The following is a 20,415-nucleotide window of genomic DNA, read 5'->3' as shown; positions in this document are numbered from 1 at the left end:
CTTTTATTGTCATTTCAACCATTCTTCCTCTTTATACCTTCTATAATAGTTATGATACTTACCAACACATTTTACCCCATCGCCCACCCAACCCTCATTACATGAGCACTGGAAGCTTCCAGCGGTGTTGACACAGGTGGCATGTATGGCACAGTCATGGGCATTGATCTTACATTCATCAACGTCTAATAAAAGAATAATTGTTTTTAGTGTTTTCTTCTGCATTTACATATTACATGTAAACTATCACAAAGTAAGATAATAAAACAGAATTGCGACACAACAAGTTGTTAATAATTAATTAATGCATTAATAATAATAATAATAATAAAAACATTATTATTTTTCTAACAGAGCCATCTCACCTGTGCAGCCTGACAAACCCTTCTTCACAGAGTAGCCAACCTCACAATGGCAGATAAATGAGCCCTTGGTGTTCTCACACTCTCCAAACATGCAGATGTTGGCATTGAGCTCGCACTCGTTCACATCTGGAGATATCACACAAGCATGCAGTGATCCTCCTTTAAGCATCATGTCAAGACACTTAGCAGAAAAATAGAACCCTGGCTAAATATGGTTGACAGATGGTCAAAAAGACCTAACGCAACATCCAGATTATTGTCGACAGATGAAATTGTTGAAAGTACGTAACGCAGGAATGTAGCGTAAATGGCACTAGAACGCAAAGTTCAAAACATTTACAGCATATGAAAATAATTTTAATTTGTAATATGTATGGGTAATAGCTAGAAGACCTTAATGTATTTTGTAATCAGGAAGAAATAAAAGTACCAGATGACAAATCTATCTATCTATCTATCTATCTATCTATCTATCTATCTATCTATCTATCTATCTATCTATCTATCTATCTATCTATCTATCTATCTATCCATCCATCCATCCATCCATCCATCCATCCATCCATCCATCCATCCATCCATCCATCCATCCATCCATCCATCTATATTCTATAGTATCAACTCTTCAAAGCTCAGGTGCCTACCAATTCTCTTGATCATTGCTGCAATGTTTCTATACCTTGATTAGGGCCCACCTGTGGAAAAGTTTGTTGATTGGACATGATTTGGAAAGGCAAACTCCTCTCTACAGAAGGCTTCACAGCACAACAAACCATGAGGTCAAAGGAACTACCTGCAAGCTCAGAGACATGTTTGTTGTGAGGCTACAAAAATATCCTGCTGCACTGAGATTCCCACGAGCACAGTGGCCTTCATAATTCTCGAATGAAAGAAGTACAACCAGGACTCTTCTAAGAGTCGCTCGTCCAAACTGCAAATGGGAGAGTACAGCCTTATAGAGAGGCCAAATTGATTAGACAGAATCCTCGCCTCAGTGGAAAACTGATGGAAGATGGAATGGAAGACCGCTTCGAGTTTGCCAACAGGCATCACGATTGAACTGTTTGGCTGCAATTCTAAACATTATGTCTGGAGGAAATCATGCACCGCTCATCACCTGCCAGCATCATGCTGTGGGGGTGTTTTTTCAGCAGCAGGGACTGGCCAACTGGTTGGGCTGAGAAAAGCTGAATAGAGCAAATTACAGAGATATCCTCAATAAAAACCTGTTTCAAAATTCTCAGGATTTCAGTCTGGCTGAAGGTTCACCTTTTTACACGACAACAACCCTAAGCACACAACCAAGACAACACAACAAAAGCCGTGACTTTTTTCCTCACATTGAAACTAATTTAAATTACTCTATCTTTTTTGATTGTACAGATAAGAGCAATACATCATTAGAATCAGTTAAAGGTCTACATTATTTTGTATACACTCATAGTAACTCTGTGCTTTTGTACAATAAAGAAAACAGGGGGCGCTCTCTGCCGTCTCTGGTATCTCTCTTCAGAGACACATAAATAAAACAACCTGAATGTAAGTAAATACTTGCCTCACAAACATATACACACACACACACACACACACACACACACACACACACACACACATATATACATAAAAAGCTTAAAATATTTCTAATATAAACCAATTCACATCAAAAACAAATATTCTTTGATTATGTAATCTGTATGAAACCTAGAATAGTGCAGTTTCTCCTGTATCACTTTATTAACCGTCCATGAGGAAACAGCAAAAGTTCTGTTTGGTTTTCAAAATGTGTGTTTAAGTTGCGATTAGGTTAACTTATGACAACCACACGAACACCTTTGTGGCTGACAAACACAAATCCACAAGTCCACAAGCACACTTCAAAATCTAGTGGACTAAATGTGGAACGCGGTGCTCAAAAAGCACATAATTATGACCAGGTGTCTTTAGGCAATATAGTGTACATATGAATGAAATAAATAAAGACATCTGCATATCTACCTACCTATACAAGTTTTTGTGATTAATGAAGACATGTATCCTTCAAAGCAATCACAGTGGTACTCTCCGGGTACATTAGTGCACTGACCACCATCACATATATCAGGCTCTTCTTCACATTCATCCACATCTGGAGGAAGACACAGAAAAAAAGCAACAGCTGGTAACTGGCTCTTTACCTTTCCACTAAGACTGACTGCATTTATGAATGCACCTATATTACCCTTTACATTCCCCTACTATGACTCATGCTTTGAACCCTGCCAGTTATTACCCCCTATATTTCATGCTGGATTACTAAAACAGCAGGTTTAGCGGAGTGATTTCAGAGCGATGGTGATTCCTAAATATACATATGCAATTTCTCTGCTGTAGTACATCAGATTTCACTTTTACACAGTTTAAAAAGACTGATTTTTACAGCACATTAGAACTGTCCTGTGTCATTGCTTTCTCCATGTGATTCTCTTTTTTACCTGTGCAGGTTCTCTGATCAGGCATTAAGGCATACCCCTGAACACAGGCACATGTATAGCTGCCCTCTGAGTTAGTGCAGTGAAAATCACAGCCTCCATTCTCAATAGTGCACTCATCTATATCTGAAACGCAAATCAGGAGAGAAAACAGTCACATACAGCACCTGCCAGTAAAACAATTGTATGCAATTCATTAATTGGTGTATGAGTCCATATAAGACAAAAAAATCTACATAATAATTTACATAATAATTCATAAAAATATACATTCATATATAAGTTAATATACCACAGCTATTTTGTGAGGTACTGAATTTAGGATTATTCACACTTTCACAAAACCTAAATGATTTTGCCAATTCAGGTGACAAAAATAGATTGCATTCCCAACATGGATATACAGTGCTGTACAAATGTCTTAATGTATTTAAACAATTTTTTATCAAGGGTGTTTATTTAATGACTTCTACACTATAAAAACCGAGTAAAATGTTTTTTTATTAATGTTATAAATGATCAAAGTAAAGAATTACATATTGTATATGTACAACCCCAAATCCAAAAAAGTTGGGACACTGTATAAAATGTCAATAAAAATAAAATGCAAAGCTTTGTAAATCTAATAAACCATATTTTTATTCAAAACAGAACATTACCTTACTGATATAATGTAGAATTTAAATACAAAAAATAAATGTCAATTTAAATTTGATGTTTGCAACATGTCTCAAAAATGTTGGGGTAGGGGCAACAAAGGTCTGGAAAATTAAGTTAATTTTTGCAGTTAGAATATGCAACTAACTAGTTTAATTAGCAACAGGTCAGTAACATGGATGTGCATACAAACAGTATCTTAGAGAGGCAGAGTTTTACCAATCTGTAAAAATACTGCTTCTACAAATTGTCAAACAGTTTCAGAATAATGTTCCTTAAAGTAAATGTGAACACTTTGAATATCTTATGAACTACACAAATATACGATATCATAAAAATATTCTGAGAAACTGTAAAATTTGATACCGAAGCATTACTTCCTCCCACACATCAGAATGTTAATACTTTATTTGCTTTTTGCTTCAGTGTAGAAACCTTACCTGTGCACCCTTTTCTGTCTGGGACTGACTGGTATCCGGAAAAGCAAGAGCAATGGTAAGTGCCAGCCACATTTACACACTCCCCATTGGGGCACAGAGTAGCACTTAGTTCACACTCATTAACATCTGGAACATAAATGCACCACACAGAGAAACAAATCATCTACTGTACACAGTTTAAGCAAAGTAGGCACAGTTAAACTTTATATATGTATATATATATTCACACACACACACGAAAGGTTATTAAAAAAACGTCTTATATATATATACATATATGTATATATATATATATGACACTTTTTTAATAACCTTTCTCTTTTAATTATAGATTATAGTTATTAGACTGCAGCTGACTTCATACCTTCGCAAGCCTCCCCATCCTCAGATAACTGATAGCCAGGTAAACACACACATTGGTAACTACCATCTGTGTTCACACAGGAGCCTCCACGACACAGTGCAGGATTCCGTTCACACTCGTCAATATCTGCAGAAACACAGCAAAACTTGCTATAAAGGTGATATACTTCTGTTAAGCCCCAGCCTACTGCATAATATTAACCCACACATGGAAACCATTTACTTCTTCAGTGAGTGTAAGGACAACTGTGGTGCTCACCCATACAGTTCTTCATCATCATGAAGCCGCTCTCATAACCTGGCGAGCAGTCACAATCAAAACTGCCTGGAGTATTCACACACGTCCCATGTTCACACAGGTCAGGGGAGATCTGACACTCCTCAATGTCTATTCTCACACACACAAATCACAAGCACACACACATTAGCCAACCATGGAAACAGTGCTTGAACTTAAACAACATGAACATCAGTATAAACAACACATTTACACATTTAATAACTGGCATTATTTCTCTTAAAATGTAAAAAAAAATTGACATCCCTGGGATATGGTATAAGTAAAATCCTTTTCATCCATTCTATCCTTTTTTTAATATATAATAAATACTTTAATTTTGAAATATTATAAAAAATATACAAATAATTAAGATAAATCATTTAATATTATATAAGTATTAATGAGGTACATGCATATATGCTCATATATGTTTATATACCACTAACAAATTGTGAATTTGGTACAATTACAAGAAAAAGCAACACTTTGGAAAATAAAAGAAATACGTTTTAATTACGTCTTTATATAATTCATTTTTGCTCATTAAATGTGTCAGGTATCAAATCTATTTTTTACTTCCACCAAGTACCTGTGCAGTTACGTCCATCCATATCCAGAGTAAACCCGCTATTGCAGCGACATCTGAAGCTCCCAATTGTGTTCCGGCATATTCCGTATGTACACATACTGGGAAACACTTTACACTCGTTAATGTCTGCCAAAGATGAAATTTTGAACAAGGTATAACAACCAAATTGGCACAAAAAATATATTTGATACTTCTCCACAGGGATATTCCTTGGGTCATTTTTTTTACCTTTATACATCGGTCTGCCTGTAATTATGTCCCCACGGTTTGCAAAGCCAGGTCCTCTCGGACACAGCATTTCATACTCGCGTGTACCAGGCTCAGGACATGCCTCACACTCCTTCCCCCAGGCAGCTCCAACTGTGCAGCAGCATACATCTATCCTGAATCTTCCAGGCACTGGCTGACCACACATGTCCTCGTCATAGGTCAGATAGCAAAGCTCAGAGCGAATGTCTGTGTGAAAAATATATTAAGACTCGCTCCTTTAACAAATACATGTAGTCGATTAAATTATTGAACAAACAAAAGCAGACTAACAAATAAATAAATCACTCAATAAAGAAATAATTAGGAAAAATAATTGCAGAATGGAATACTGATTATATACAACTCTGAATATAATGATTTGCTCCTCTATATTCTGTAGTTCTGAAAATATAAAGCAAAAACATCTCAACATCCAGTAACTGATTACCAACCACATGAACTATTATCGTGCCCTACTTACCTATCAAGGGTGTTAGCATATTCAGGTTATATACTTATTTATGTAAGGAAAGTGAGCAATAACAAAACTCTAATCGGATCTTCTTTCTATATTGGTTTAATGTAATGTTTTCTTATTTCAACAACCCTATTATCTCAAAGTCTATAAGTGAATCTGGCTCACCAATACAGAGACGCCCGGAGCCATCCAGCGTCAGTCCTTCAGGACACTGGCACTTAAAAGAGCCTTGTGTGTTCACGCATCGTCCATTCAGACACACGCCAGGAAACACTTCACATTCATTGACATCTAAGGGAGAGAAATTCAATTCGTTTTGGAATTTTGCTAAACTTAATCATAGTTACCTGAGAAACAGTCTATTGTGTAACTCTTCCCGTTAAATGAAAAAATATTATTATTACTACTAAATAATTAATAGTATTATTTAATATGTATAAAAGTTCAATTTTTTTTACAAAAAACAAAACTAATTTTGTGCTTTTACTTTACCTTCACAAATGGTCCCACTTGGTCGTGTGAAGCCTCTTTGACAAACGAGATCTAGGAATGTAGATTGTTAGAAAGACATCATTAAATAAAAGACAATCTACACAACTAGTATAACTATTTATGTTCTATTCAACAAGTGAGCTAATACAAGATTCATGTCTTTTGATATTCTTTATAATCATTATATTCAAGGTGGTATCAAAAAGTTGTGAGTCATGTGCCGAATGTCCTCCATCAGACGCCTTAAAACCTGGCAGTTGCACTCACTATTGTATCTCTGGCGGCTGGGGATGAGTTCTCGATGCACAATGTCGAAAAAGATGATAAGCATGCACTTGGTTGTGCTGCGGACCTGCCTCGCAAATCTTTTTCTGTCATAGAGGTGATAAGCTCTTCCACTGTGAAGACTGTTGCTTTGATTAAGGATACCCGTACACCCAAGTTTCGTCACCTGTAATGATCCTCGACATAAAGGACGGGTCATCCACGGCACGCTGATGGAGTTTTTGGCAGACTTGGACGTGGTGTTCCTTCTGCTCCTGGGTCAACAGCCTGGGGACGAACTTGGCAAATTGTGGATTGTTCTCTGACAATCATCATGCACAAGTTGGCGGATGCTTTCAACGTTTTCGGGGGTAAACTCTTTGAAGGTCTTTCTGATCTCCCCTCGCCGTCCAGAGATGTTCTTCCGCGCCCGTGACACTCAAAACACCTTGAATGACGCATTGCAGCATTGCCGTAAACTTGTCAAATCATGTCAAAGGTGTTTTTGCCTTGCTTCATAGAGAATTTCATGTTTGTTCTTTCTGTTCTAACTTGCTGTCCATGATGAAATCACAGACGTGGTAACGCATGTTATCAGATTAGCACCAGTTGCACAGCTCCCGATGTACACTGGACGATGTCTTTTGGCACACTGACTTATGATATTTGGTGCTCCCTGTGACTGTGCGTGCAGCCTTGTGCTGCCATCTATTGGCGTGTTACAAAACTAGGCTCGAAACTTTTTGATACGACCTCATATATGCTAATGGGCACAAAGATTGGAAATGTCTTGATAGCAATTACATTGTTTTTTTAACTGCTATAGCCAAGAATGTAGTTCCGGTATGTTTGACCATGACTGTGCTGTCAAAAATGTCAAAGCAACAGAAACACACTGTGGATAGTGGATGATGAGAATTCAAAATACTTTTAAAGAAGAAGGGATACACAATTAGAATTTTGGAAAAACTGACCAACATCAGGCCACACAAGAAGAAAAAATGAGCAGTCAGTGCCTGCAACCATTTCAGTTACAAACAGCGGTGCCAGCATTACTGAATAAATCCAGGCCAAGGACCTGTCAGTTTGCATTCATGCTCAATTTTTTTGATAATCCATAAATTACACCAAAACATTGTGAAGTGCAAATAGATGTATTTATCGATACTGTCACAGCGGGTGACCTACCCCTCTCACAGGGCTCACAGGGACTTCCCCATGCAGCTCCCAGAGTTGCACAGCACTCAGACCTCAATGTGGCGCCATTTATATTCATCTCACAGCGGCCTTCTTGGATGTTCATCCAGCATGTTGCCTTCAAAGAGTCTGTCAAGTAGAAACACTCATTGCCTTGCTAAATATATATTTACCAAATTATCTATTACATAATATAATAATACTACTTATAATAATAATTCTATTATAGGAATACAATCATCAATTATTCAATTTAAATCAAATATTAGTATTAACCAGGACCTGTTGGATAATCTGTAACTACAAAACTTTCTATTATAACAATAATATTTAATAAATAAGTTGCAGAACTGAATAATTGTCCAGAATTTAATGGTTGTGAAAAATCATTAGACAACATTTTTGAATAATTGCAGTCATGGCTACAAAAAGTTCTACATGCAATAACTATGGTTGTCTGGCTGTACACCTGTAAACAATTACCGATGCAAATTAGGCCGGTCCGATCGATCACGCTGCCGGGAGAGCATACGCACGAGAAAGAGCCTGCATTGTTCTTACATGCTCCATTAATACATGGACTGCTCTCGCATTCATTCACATCTGAAACGAAAATGGAAAAAGATACACAGACATTAGCTCTTCGACTAGGTTATTTTATCCATGAGGTATTATGGAGGTTATACAGGTGTTATACAGAGGTTTTTTTTATGTTAAATAATCTAGTACTACTGAGTTATACACTCACCAAGAACTTTTTTTTGGGAACGCATACTTTAGTACATTTGAAGGCAGCTACTTTTGGACTCTTACTCAAGTTTAAATGGAGCACTTTTACTTGTACTGGAGTCATAGTTTATCTACTGTATCTCTACTTTAACTCGAGTACATGGTTTGTGTACTTCATCAGCCACTGGTTTTACACAAAATAGTAGAAAAGGCATTAAAACCATTCACAGTGCCTCACTAAAATGAGTTCTGGAAAGGGGGATGTCATTCCAGTGCAGAAAGAAAAAGACAGCTTCATTATCTGGAGAATGTCACAGTATTTTTTATCTGGAGTTATTTTCTTCTTCTTCTTCTTCTTCTCTCTCTCTCACACTCTCTCTCTCTCTCTCTCTCTCTCTCTCTCTCTCTCTTGCTCTCAGTACAAGAAAATGAACAAAGCAAACAGAACCCAAACAATATGTAAATTCACTAATTTGGATTAGATTTACGGTAAATACCGAGGAAATAGTGAAACACAGATGAATCATACAGTGACTGACTCAAATGCACATGACTCATAAAGAACTGTCTTTGTGATTCAAAAGGTTTTCTGACCCACTTGTAACTATGTGATAAAAATTATCCCCATGTGTGAACAGCTGCTGAGTGAAACATTGTGATAAAAATAGAAAAGGAGTAAGGCAGGAATTTACAAAAGAGTGACAGAGAAACCAGAGGAAGAATCAATGTGTTTTCATTGGCAAATAAAAAGAAGGCTAATGGAAAGTTTTAAGTAGTGCTGTGGGTGTTTCGGAGAAATGTGTAATCTATAGCAACCACTAGAACTATGCATGGTTTCATATTTTTGTTGCTACCAAGCACTTACTCGTCTCGAATGTAATGCAGCTGTTCTGCCTGTGGCTCCAGTATACCTGCCAAAACTTACTTGTACTGCCAATTCACATGCATCTGACTGAATGAGTGAAAGGTTGACTTAATAATACATTAGGGTGTAGTGAAAAGAGGCGGGGGGGGGGGGGGGGGTTGTAATCTGCCATGCTAATGCTTTCACTGAAAAACATTAATAAATGAAAAAAAGATGAGACGCTTAATCTCAGAGTTTCATCACAAGGACAAAAGGAGCACGCTATGCACTAATTGTGAAATTTTCATTTAACTTGTAACTGTGAGGGCCAGATTTTAAAACTTTTGTAAAAACAATTGTCAATTGCCTTATCCTACACAACTATTACTTTGACTTATCTCACATTTACATTGGTAGCACACCGAACAGGCATAACCACTAATCAGGCATAACATTATGACCACCTGCCTGTTACTGTGGACCCCTTTTGCTGCCAAAACAGTCCTGAAGCATCGAGCATTAAATTCTTTAGCAATCTGAGTTACAGTAGCTCGTCTGTGGCCCTCCATGACCCTGTTGCTGGTTCATCAATGTTCCATCCTTGTACCACTCTTGATAGATTCTGACTAGCCATTACAATTTGCCGCTTGTCAATTTGGCCCTATGCTTGCCCATTTTTCCTGCTTTTATCACATCAACTTTGAGGACAAAATGTTCAAAATGTATGATAAAGAGATAATCTGTGTTATTCATTTCATCAGTTATATTGTTATAATGTTGTAATGTAATGCCTGGTCAGTGTACAATGATCTCATTTATACAACTGAGCAATTAATCATCAATTGTTTTCTTCTAAAGAGCTCAACGGGGTCTTCCAAAAGGGCTTTGAACTTGCAAAACATCTGAATTACCACTCTTACTAACTATTAGCTCACTTCATTCTACTGCTCACCTTCTGCCACTGCTGCTGCTGAACGTGTTTTATAAATAAACTAGAATTAATTTAAACTGATAGTAATTGCATAAATGTGTACTGTAAAGCCCTAGTAAGTGCCATTTTAAGTCAAAAGCAACTGCCATCAGCCGGTAGACATAGTGCAAAGCAAAGGAATTTTAGACTCTGATTGAGAAGTCTGATAATAGTAAGATGGACACTAAAATAAGTTTAATCTGAGACCCTTGTCTAGCATTCCTCCTCTAAAGAAGGTCGGCATATGGCCGCATAAACTTACCTTCGCACGTGTCTGTGTCCTGTCTGAAGACATAACCCAGTGGACATGTACAGGTGTAGCTACCTGGAACATTTCTGCACAATCCATTATCACACAGCAATCTGTTCACCAGGCATTCATCAATATCTGCAAAGAGAAAAATATCTCTAACAAATCAATACACTGCTACAGAATGTACAATCCAAATGCACTGGATTAAAATAGGCTGGAAATGAAGCTCTTGAAAACCATAAAAGACAGAACAAAAGTATGTCCTTTCAATTTGAGAGGTGAAAGAAGATGAAAAGTATTTAATCAGTCTACAAAACACGTGGACCAAATGCAATACGATTTACTTTCGAAACATAGTTAAAACCATTATGAACGTATTAATTAGCGGACCGCAAATTCGTTTAGTCTCCGCCTCGCACTTTGAGCACAGTGTCACTGTTTTTGTTCTTTATTTATTATTAAACGTACACAACAATGCCAGGTGTATAAAAAAGAAACTAGAGTTAGCGCAATGTCACTGTAGCTACTCACTCCATACTGGAAATATGATTTGTAGTCCAACAAAGAACAATTTGTAGTGCAGTGTTTTTATGGCAGTCTAGTATTATGGATTCTTTGGCATTTTATGTACAGCTTCAAGTTGAAATTTCTGACAATTCCACATATCGAGAGAATGAATGTATGATGGACGGAAGGGAATGAAGAAATTTGTTATAGTATGCTGAAATAAGTAGAACAGTTAAGTATATCTGTATAATAACCTCCAATATGATAAAATAATTTTCCTAATTTATAAACAGATGAACCCACTGACCAAGACAGGCACGGTTGTTCTGGTCAGTCTCATAGCCTGAGTTGCAGATACAGCGGTAGCTTCCTCTCAGATTCTCACATACTCCATTAGAGCAAATATCAGGATCCAGTGCACACTCATTAATGTCTGTTAAAGAAAACAGCAGCATTTAGCAGACATTCACACTCTGTGAAAATAAACTGGCAGGACCAAATCCATACTGTACAATTCTATTTATTACAGCAGTGAGGATTACCTGTTCCGTCGACTGAAAATCCGATCCCACTTGGACACAAGGCATTGAATCCCGCTAGAAAAGAGAAAAAAAAATCTTATTTGGTCCTCAAATCCAATGAGATGAGAAAAAAAAATTGCAAATAGCAATGGATGCACTAGAATTGAGGGTTGAATCAAAGTAGATGTGAATAAAAATATTTGCTATCTGAGCTAACATAAAACTCCTGTGCAAAATCCCTATGCAAACAAGAACAAAAACCTGAAGTTAGGACTAAATACTATGAATTAAAACACTGATTGACATTTATTCAAACTTTGATGAGCCCAAAACCTAGAAAGGAAACAATTTCCTTTACAACCAAAGGAAATAACAGCATTTGAAAGCAGTTTTCAGGTTTATTTGCATCATTACTCTTAAAATGTTCTGCTTGCTGGTGAAATGTTTGGTCGTGATAGTACACACGTCCAAGCGGCAATCAAAACAAGTTCAAATCAGAGCGTTGCGTATTTGACCAGTTCAGTTTTTATCCATACATAAATCAAAAAGAACGACTGATTTTGCAATAAAAAATTTAGTGAATTTAAAGCCTGTGCAAATGGAAATACTTCAGTACAATACCCGTAGAATAAGGCACATTTTATTATGTAGACGATAAGCATAACTAAGGAGCTTCACAATGCTGTCCTCATTATTTAGGCTCAGACATGAACAGCTGCCTATCTAGACAGCAGCAAAAAAAATAATATGAGGAACATGTGTATTGTATATAAAATGTGTACTGAGACTAAAAATCAAGACAGGTCCTAGGGAATAAAAAAAACCCATCATGACGGTGAGTAGATGTAGAGATGTTTTTTCCAGACAATTATAAAATCATTAAACCTTAAAACATACAGTATTTAGACATGTATGACTTTGTGTGATCTGGTTCCCAGTGTCACTGAGCTATAGAGCAGCCCTGGAGAGATCTAAAGATGGCTTGAGCTTAGCTAATTTACTAATTCCGGCTAAGCAGGATGAGCTCACAAAATAGAAGCAGACCAAAAGCATTACTTGACTGGATGAGTGTTTTTCAGGTTGACAAAGTGTTTTGGGTTATTTCGAATGAAAAGCTTCAGATGTACCCGAGTTCAAGGCAGGGCACGGCTGGCAAGGCTCCCCAAAGCTGTAGTCTGAACTCACACAGCAGCACACTGATTTGGTGACCGCTCCATGGAAAGGGTGAATACACACACCCTTTTTTATAGCTCCGTAGCAGGTGCTGCGCATATGTGTGTCTGGATATGAAAAGATGGAAGAAATTAGGCAATACAGTAGAAAATATTCAATACAGAAAACCTGATTATGGAAAGAAACTATACTTCCACCTGTGCCAATTTCCCTGTTTTAGTCGCAGTTTTTTTTTTCTAAAGCATCGATAAATGAAGATCCCACTGATTCTGCATTATAGTGAGTTGAGTTACATTTTCATTATATATGCAATAATATTCAATTAATAATTAAATCCTATAATGTATATAATAGTAATACAGTGGTCCCCCGGTTAGGTTCTAAGACGAGTTTTGAAAATCCTTGAATTTTGGACTCACCCGTGCAGTCCCTATAGTATCTTAGTGAATTAATCTAGACATTATGTCACTTTAATACAATAGTGTTGTTATTTTATGAAATTTGTTAGTGAAAATTTGTGAGTTCCGAACTGCGAATTGCGGTTGACTGTATAATATGCACGTTAATATTGCAGTAAACAACTTTCTTTCCTGAGATTAAGGATTCCAAGAATGCCTTCAAATTAGGAGAGAGGTAAAGAAAGATAGATAGATAGATAGATAGATAGATAGATAGATAGATAGATAGATAGATAGATAGATAGATAGATAGATAGATAGATAGATAGATAGATAGATAGATAGATAGATAGATGCCTTACCCACACATGAGCGACCATCAGGCCCAACAGCTAATCCTGCCAAACACTCACACCTGTAAGACCCATCTGTGTTTATACACCGCCCATTTATGCAGATACCAGGGTTCAAGCACTCATCAATATCTAGTAGAATGAACACAGAGAAATTATAAACACTCTCAGAAACAAACAAATCAACAACTTCAGCAATCATTTTCATTTATAACCTTTGTGCCCTGAGGATCAGTAATTTAAACCAGGAAGTTAAATGACAACACACCTGTGCAGTAGCGCCCGCTAGGGGCGAGTGTGAAACCAGGTTTGCAGACACATTTAAAGCTGCCATCTTCATTGATGCACATGCCGTTCAAGCACATGTTTGTTATGGAACATTCATCATGGTCTGTAAGAAAAACCACACAAGAAATGTTCTTTAGTGTTTGAAGTGTATGAAGGTTATAAAGAATTTGAAACTTCTGAGATACATAAGGTTATATTTTGATGACCAGATAATGCAGTCACATGAAGTCCTGGGTGATATCGGTACTCATTAGAATCAAAAAGCTTGTTTTCAAAACTAGCTCTGTTCACAAGAAAATCCTTTATTTATCTACACGCTATCTACACGCTTCATCTTCGGGAAGAGGGCGGAGTCCGCAGGAGCCAAATCTGGTGAGTACGCTAGGTCTGGAAGTTAGATCATGTGGATTGTTCTCCAACGATCATCATGCACAAGTTGCCGAATGGTTTTTCAGTGTTTGAGCTCGTTGAAGGTCTGATCTCTTGTCATCTTCCAGTGATGTTCTTCCGCTCTTGAAGCACACTTGCCCACTGAAACACCTCGAAAGACTCGTTGCAGCATCGCCGTATATCTTGTCAAACGTCGCTGTGTCCAATTTGCCCAGTTTCACACAGAATTTCACGTTTGCTCTTTGTTCTAACTTGCTGTTGATGATGAAATAGCAGACATAATAATGCTCGTGGTCGGAATAGCACCAGTTAGCACTGTTAGTCTTGAAACATTTTTGATACAACCTCATATGATAGAATCAGTAGTGAAAAAAAACAAGAAGACATATCGGAAAGTTTTAATTTCACTGCAGAGTTTATGTCTTACCCATACAATTTCTGCCATCTGGTGTTAGCTGGAAGCCTGCGTTGCAGATGCATCGAAAGCTACCTGGCATGTTCAGACAGCGGCCGTTCTGACAAAGCAATCCGTTATGCAGGCATTCATCAGTGTCTGTCAGAAAGCACACAACACCACAGCTTCAATAAGGTGCACTAAGAAAATTGGCTTAAGAGTTTTGAGTTAATTCAAGGTTTACCATTTATTGTAATTATGAGCAAATAAACAAATAGATAAAACAATTTTTGTTCATTTAAGTGCACTATAGAAAAAACCCTTAGAAATATTTATCTCTTAGCTGAAGTTATCTCAATGTGATGTAACCTGTCATTAAAGGCTTTCGTTTTCGGATGGGTGCTATTTAAACTGTTTATATTAAAATGCACTAATCCACCCTAATAAATTAAATCTAGTAAGTGTGCTGCATTATTGAAGACTCACCAATGCAGGCTTGCTTGCCTGGAGGCCTGTGAAAGCCGGTATGACACTTGCAGTAGTAAGAGCCAGCAGTGTTCACACAGTCTCCATTTGCACACGGTCCAGAAGCACATTCATCTACATCTATAAAACACGCACAAAACTCATGACAGATGGAATGATATATTTCACTGATCTACAAATGTAGCTCTTGAGTTTTGTCATTTATATAGCTCAGTAGCCATGTTTACGTGGGCTTTTTTTGTCAATCCGATTAAAATTATTACGATTTAAAGATTCGGTGGGATGTTTACATGAGACGTTATCTAATGTGATAAGGTGTTTGCATGTGCCCGTGCTTTCAATCGAAATTACTTTGTGACATGTGCACATTAGCCTTTGTCCTGTTTTCTGCAAAATGGAGTCCCATTTTTTCTTATGCATGCTATTTTTATGCAAAGTTTTGCTCTTAATAAAGCAAGATTGGGTCTGATGAAGTTCCGTAGGGGAGAGGGTTGTATTGCTGGAGTTTAGTGACCTGGAATGGAAACTAATCTTTCGCCTGAGTCACCGGTCATTCACACGTTTTTTTGTGGGCTGGTAGAAGGATTTATGGCCCCAGAAGAAAAGATTGTGAGAAATCCTATTTCCCTGATTATGAATGTCGTGGTCGTATTATACAAACTCGGAAGCTGTGTGGAATACAGTGTTGTGGTAAATCATTTTGCTTTTTGACGACCTCTTGACGTTGACGCAATGTAAACTGTTCACAAATGTTAATATTTGTTTTATTTATATAATAATAATAAACTGCATTAATAAAAATAGGAAAAGAACTACTATATATTGCGTTTCTTCCCCCAACTGTACCGAAATCCAACCGAACCATGACTTAAAAACTGAGGTAGGTATCAAACCGTGAATTTTGTGTACTGTTACACCACTTATAGATAACAGTGTCTGCTAGAAAGCTTTTAAAATGTAATTGTAATTACCTGAACACTCCATTTGACTGTCCAATTTGTAACCAATGTTACATTCACAGCGGTGACCAAACCCCACTGGGATGCATCGGCCATTAAGACACAAGTTAGGCATCAGTAGGCATTTGTTTGTTGTCTGATTTAAACTAACTGGAAAAGAAACACACAATCTGAAACGTATGCCCATGTAAAGTCTTAACTTGGTATACAAAAATGTATTAATATACAGATTTATTAACCTTAATACAAATCAACATATCTTTACATTATCATAAAAAACATTCCTTTCCTGAACTTTTGCTTACCAACAGGTCCTTGAGGTCTTTGTCCATTGCCATTGCCATGTCCATTAATAGGAATATAAGGAATTTGAGGGATTTGTGGGATTTGAGGAATTTGAGGGACATGAGGGACATGAGGGATTTGTGGGATTTGAGGGACATGAGGGATGTGTGGAAGCTCTGGATATATTGGACCATTCCCATTTGTTGGATAAAGTGGTTGGCCATCATGTCCAAAGGGCTGGTGAGGAACTCTGTCCACTTTAATGCCAGGATCCACATCTGGATATCCTCCCTCTAAACACAACCTGTGGAATTCATCTGAGAGGTACAAAAAGATACAGTCTGAATGATTAACTGTAGCACAAACACTGGCATTAACTTGTATCACATAAAAACACAAAGGTCCTCTAACTGCAGGTCCACAGACTGCATAGTGCAAGGAATGAGCTGAGCATCCATTCACCTATGAACAGGAGAATGTCTATGGACTTCAAGGGGAAAGCTCTTACCAGATCTGCGACTAGGACAAATCTCTGGCACTGTCCCTCTGGCCCAGCAGCGGCCTCTGTCACAACAGCACTGTGCTTTAGTTTGGTGCCCAGACATCTCCTGAGCACAGCGTCCACTCAACACAGCTGCAAAACAGGAGCCTGTGTGCTGGCCTTAAACACACACAGACACACCGTAGTCAATTTAAAAATCTTTTTATTGTCATTTCAACCAAAAATGACCAAAAACCTGGTGCTACATAAAACAACACAGAGCTACATACAGAACACAAGGAGCTAAGGACTAAAGAAAGTTGTCCTCGCCACATAAAGTGCATCATGTGCAAAGTAGTGCAAACAGTGCAAGACAAAAGATGGTGACAGAGACGAAAAAATACACAAAATAGCGCCAGGCAGTAAACCTTCTGTATAATATGCTATACAGTAGAATGTGCAAAAAAGAACTATAAATATGAGTGTACTTGTAAACATATACACAAAATGTTTAGCAGCAACAGCAGCAATTGAGTTTACACAGAATGTAAACAGTTATATTATAATATGAGTGGTGCTGTAGACTTGGATGTGTATGAATTGTATCGAGTATTTGAGTGTGTTTGAATTTGAGTTCATAACAGCTCAATAAAACTGTGTGTATGTGCGCGTGTGTGTGTGTGTGTGTGTGTGTGTGTGTGTGTGTGTGTGTGTGTGTGTGTGTGTGTGTGTGTGTGTTTGCGGATGCAGCGTTTAGTGTAAATGTCCATGATAGAAGGGAGTCTGTGATTTTGATTGGTTGAAAGAATTTTGATTTTGATTCAAGAAATCACAGGTTGATATTAATCAGCATATTCTAATATGTATTGGTTTCTATAGTAACAGTTACACATGGACTTGTATGGCACAAGCTTCACATAAATATAGTTAAGGTGATGTTTAGCATATTTGGAAGAAGTCTGAGGTAAGGCATATTTAAGTACATATTACATGTATATGAAGGCTTGTTCATATTTTAGTAGCCTTGTAAACTGTTATTTTAGTCTTCAAAAGAAAAAAAATTACACTGGTGAGGCCACAATTATTATAGTTGCTCCAAATATTATGTAAGTGAGAAATGCAAACTTGTTACATGGACATTTAGATGGACTTTCAACTAAATAAAATTTTATAATAAATAAATTAAATGTACAATATGACATTATTGAAACCAAAAGTTTCGTATTGGCAGATTGCATCTGTATAAGTGCAATAAAGTGGCTCTTGAAGAAAATAATCAACTAATATAGTCTAATATAGCTTCACTGAAAATAAATCCTAAAAACTTTTTTTTGTGTAAATATGATTATTGTTTAAATATACATATTGCAGGTTGTCACATGACATCAGTTTAAAATTCTGCTCAGTAATTGTAGATATGTTTTTATTCAAGGTGCAGTACTTTTTACTTTGAACTTGCAGTATTTGTATTTAACACATGATAATCATGTGTATCCCATAATAAAAAAGTGTACAGAAGCTACAAAGTTATGCATTTTCATTTTATCTGCTATTATACAACCCTAATTCCTAAAAAAGTTGTCAAATATTGGTTTACTCGATGCACAAATCATTGCATTCTGTTTGTATTTACAGTTTACACACAGTTCCAACTTTTTTAGAATTAGGGTTGTAATAATACAAACTGCAAACAGATTTTGGGAAACACTCCAGAGATTTTTACGGTGATTAAAAATACACTGCAGGAAAGATATGAGACTCCAACATTCAGCCTTTATTTTTATAGCACTTTTTCTCCCTATCTGCTGCCTCTAGGTTTTATCTGATGATGCTCTTCATCACAGCACACATCCATATCTCAGTAGGCACTGAGGTGCAGGGCCGACTCTAATAGCTACAGTGTGGAAGATAGCTGTACTTCATGCAGTATTTAGGTCAGCCGGCCCCTGTGGATGTGCCTCATGGCCTTTGAAATAGAAAATCTTCAGTCTCAAGATTAATACATGCGTCAAATAATAGTGTGCTCCATTTTCAATTTATTACAAAAAAAAAAGATTATATCCAGTGTGTAAGTAACAGTTAGTGTCATAAAGCACTACTGCACAACTACAGTGAAGACCAAACAATTAGAACTTTATATTAAAAATTCATTAGGTCTCTAATGATCATTAGTTTCAAAAGAGTGATTTTGCACTCATTAATGGAGTGCAATTCTAATTTGTTGAGTGTGCAAGCAGAAAACTTTAAAACCTTCTAGATACCAAACATCATCAAGCTCCAGATGCTTTGACTGCTGGTTTATGTCCACATGCATTTGGCAGCTGGAACATCTTGTTTTAGACTAAATTCCTTGAATACATGAGCTCCTCAAAGGCTGCAGGCTTTCTTAAAAACTGCTGCATGTTGGTTACAAACAGAAGTAATTCACAAAACCAATGAAAATCAGAATCCTAAAAAAAAACCTCTTGTGATCCTTTTATGCCCCACAGTCCGCTCCTATCAATAATACACACCAGGTATAAATCTCAGAAGATGCTGTACTGTTCTGCCTCCTCCTATCTTACATTTGAAATAGTTAGCTTTATTGTTCAATGATTTATAATCACACCCTTGATATCACCCAAATGAGAAGTCTGGTTCCTCTCAAGGTTTCTTCCTCATAACATCCCACAGTCGCCACGGCTGCTCATCAGGGATAAATACACATCGTTCACCTTAACTGTTAATTTCTGTAAAGCTGCTTTGAGACAATGTCTGTTGTGAAAAGCGCTATAGATATAAACTTGACTTGACTTGACTTAGCCTACTTTTGAGTTCAAACAATGCTAGCCAAACAAGCACATAGTTTAACTGCAGTGTAATTACTAATCTGGTTTGATTTCAAATACAGCAATTTACGAATGATGTTATGATGATAGTGAATTCTATTATGTTTCTGTCTTTCAGGCAGGAACGATGTGTTGTTTGGAGTAATTGCAGGTTGAGGTCCAGTCACTGGCACTGTATGATTTTCAGTGCATACTTCTGAAACAGAGTATTCACTGCACTTGCCTCAACAAGCACCAAATACAGATATGAAACATTTCACATGACACACAGAAACACAGACAAGATATAAATTCTTGAAAAAGTGAAAGAAATATATGCCAAAATCATAAAAAATTATGTTCACGGTGGTCATGTGAAAAAGAAAATGTGAAAAAAAGTCAATTCTTTTTAATTAAAATTGATGTTTAATACTTTTAAAACCAAATGATTTTTCTTTTTTGGTGGCCCTCAAATAACATCTGTCTGGTTAGTCCTAAACTGTCTTTGTCTCCTGGTTAAAAAATGTAAGTGTTCAGTCATAGCCTACACTCACCAAAGCATCGAGTCTTGTCTGCAGACAGCACAGATCCAGATGGACACACACAGGAGAAACTCCCAACTGAGTTGGTGCACTGTCCTCCTTCGCACACATGTGGAATAGTGGAACATTCATCCACATCTGCAGATAATCGGAGAGAAGATAGTCTTAAACTGTAGGCTATACAATCCCTGAT

General features: G+C 37.1%; 1 protein-coding gene across 2 annotated transcripts in view; it reads right to left on the bottom strand.

Annotated features, from left to right (window-relative positions):
* LOC124393846 (fibrillin-2-like) overlaps nucleotides 1–20,415 on the bottom strand; it is a 61,179-nt gene that overhangs the window by 22,502 nt on the left and 18,262 nt on the right. For both annotated transcript variants that reach the window (XR_006927392.1, XM_046861886.1), the window contains exons 8-32: nucleotides 20,235–20,360; nucleotides 16,901–17,053; nucleotides 16,413–16,709; nucleotides 16,120–16,257; nucleotides 15,149–15,268; nucleotides 14,696–14,821; nucleotides 13,859–13,981; nucleotides 13,600–13,722; nucleotides 12,794–12,946; nucleotides 11,688–11,741; nucleotides 11,453–11,578; nucleotides 10,648–10,773; nucleotides 8,326–8,445; nucleotides 7,834–7,971; nucleotides 6,382–6,432; nucleotides 6,055–6,180; nucleotides 5,391–5,618; nucleotides 5,163–5,288; nucleotides 4,553–4,681; nucleotides 4,295–4,420; nucleotides 3,931–4,056; nucleotides 2,837–2,959; nucleotides 2,365–2,490; nucleotides 366–491; nucleotides 63–185 (exon numbers count right to left, since the gene is read on the bottom strand). Coding sequence is in view for 1 of the 2 variants with exons in the window: in XM_046861886.1 (XP_046717842.1) it covers nucleotides 63–185; nucleotides 366–491; nucleotides 2,365–2,490; nucleotides 2,837–2,959; nucleotides 3,931–4,056; nucleotides 4,295–4,420; nucleotides 4,553–4,681; nucleotides 5,163–5,288; nucleotides 5,391–5,618; nucleotides 6,055–6,180; nucleotides 6,382–6,432; nucleotides 7,834–7,971; nucleotides 8,326–8,445; nucleotides 10,648–10,773; nucleotides 11,453–11,578; nucleotides 11,688–11,741; nucleotides 12,794–12,946; nucleotides 13,600–13,722; nucleotides 13,859–13,981; nucleotides 14,696–14,821; nucleotides 15,149–15,268; nucleotides 16,120–16,257; nucleotides 16,413–16,709; nucleotides 16,901–17,053; nucleotides 20,235–20,360 (3,333 nt within the window). In the remaining variant the exon portion in view is untranslated. The remainder of the gene's footprint in view (nucleotides 1–62; nucleotides 186–365; nucleotides 492–2,364; nucleotides 2,491–2,836; nucleotides 2,960–3,930; nucleotides 4,057–4,294; nucleotides 4,421–4,552; nucleotides 4,682–5,162; nucleotides 5,289–5,390; nucleotides 5,619–6,054; nucleotides 6,181–6,381; nucleotides 6,433–7,833; nucleotides 7,972–8,325; nucleotides 8,446–10,647; nucleotides 10,774–11,452; nucleotides 11,579–11,687; nucleotides 11,742–12,793; nucleotides 12,947–13,599; nucleotides 13,723–13,858; nucleotides 13,982–14,695; nucleotides 14,822–15,148; nucleotides 15,269–16,119; nucleotides 16,258–16,412; nucleotides 16,710–16,900; nucleotides 17,054–20,234; nucleotides 20,361–20,415) is intronic.

Source organism: Silurus meridionalis, chromosome 11 (assembly GCF_014805685.1).
Source record: "Silurus meridionalis isolate SWU-2019-XX chromosome 11, ASM1480568v1, whole genome shotgun sequence".
Classification (NCBI taxonomy): Eukaryota; Metazoa; Chordata; class Actinopteri; order Siluriformes; family Siluridae; genus Silurus; species Silurus meridionalis.
The sequence above is the reverse complement of the archived record's forward strand: the minus strand, read 5'-3'. Positions and strand labels throughout refer to the sequence as shown.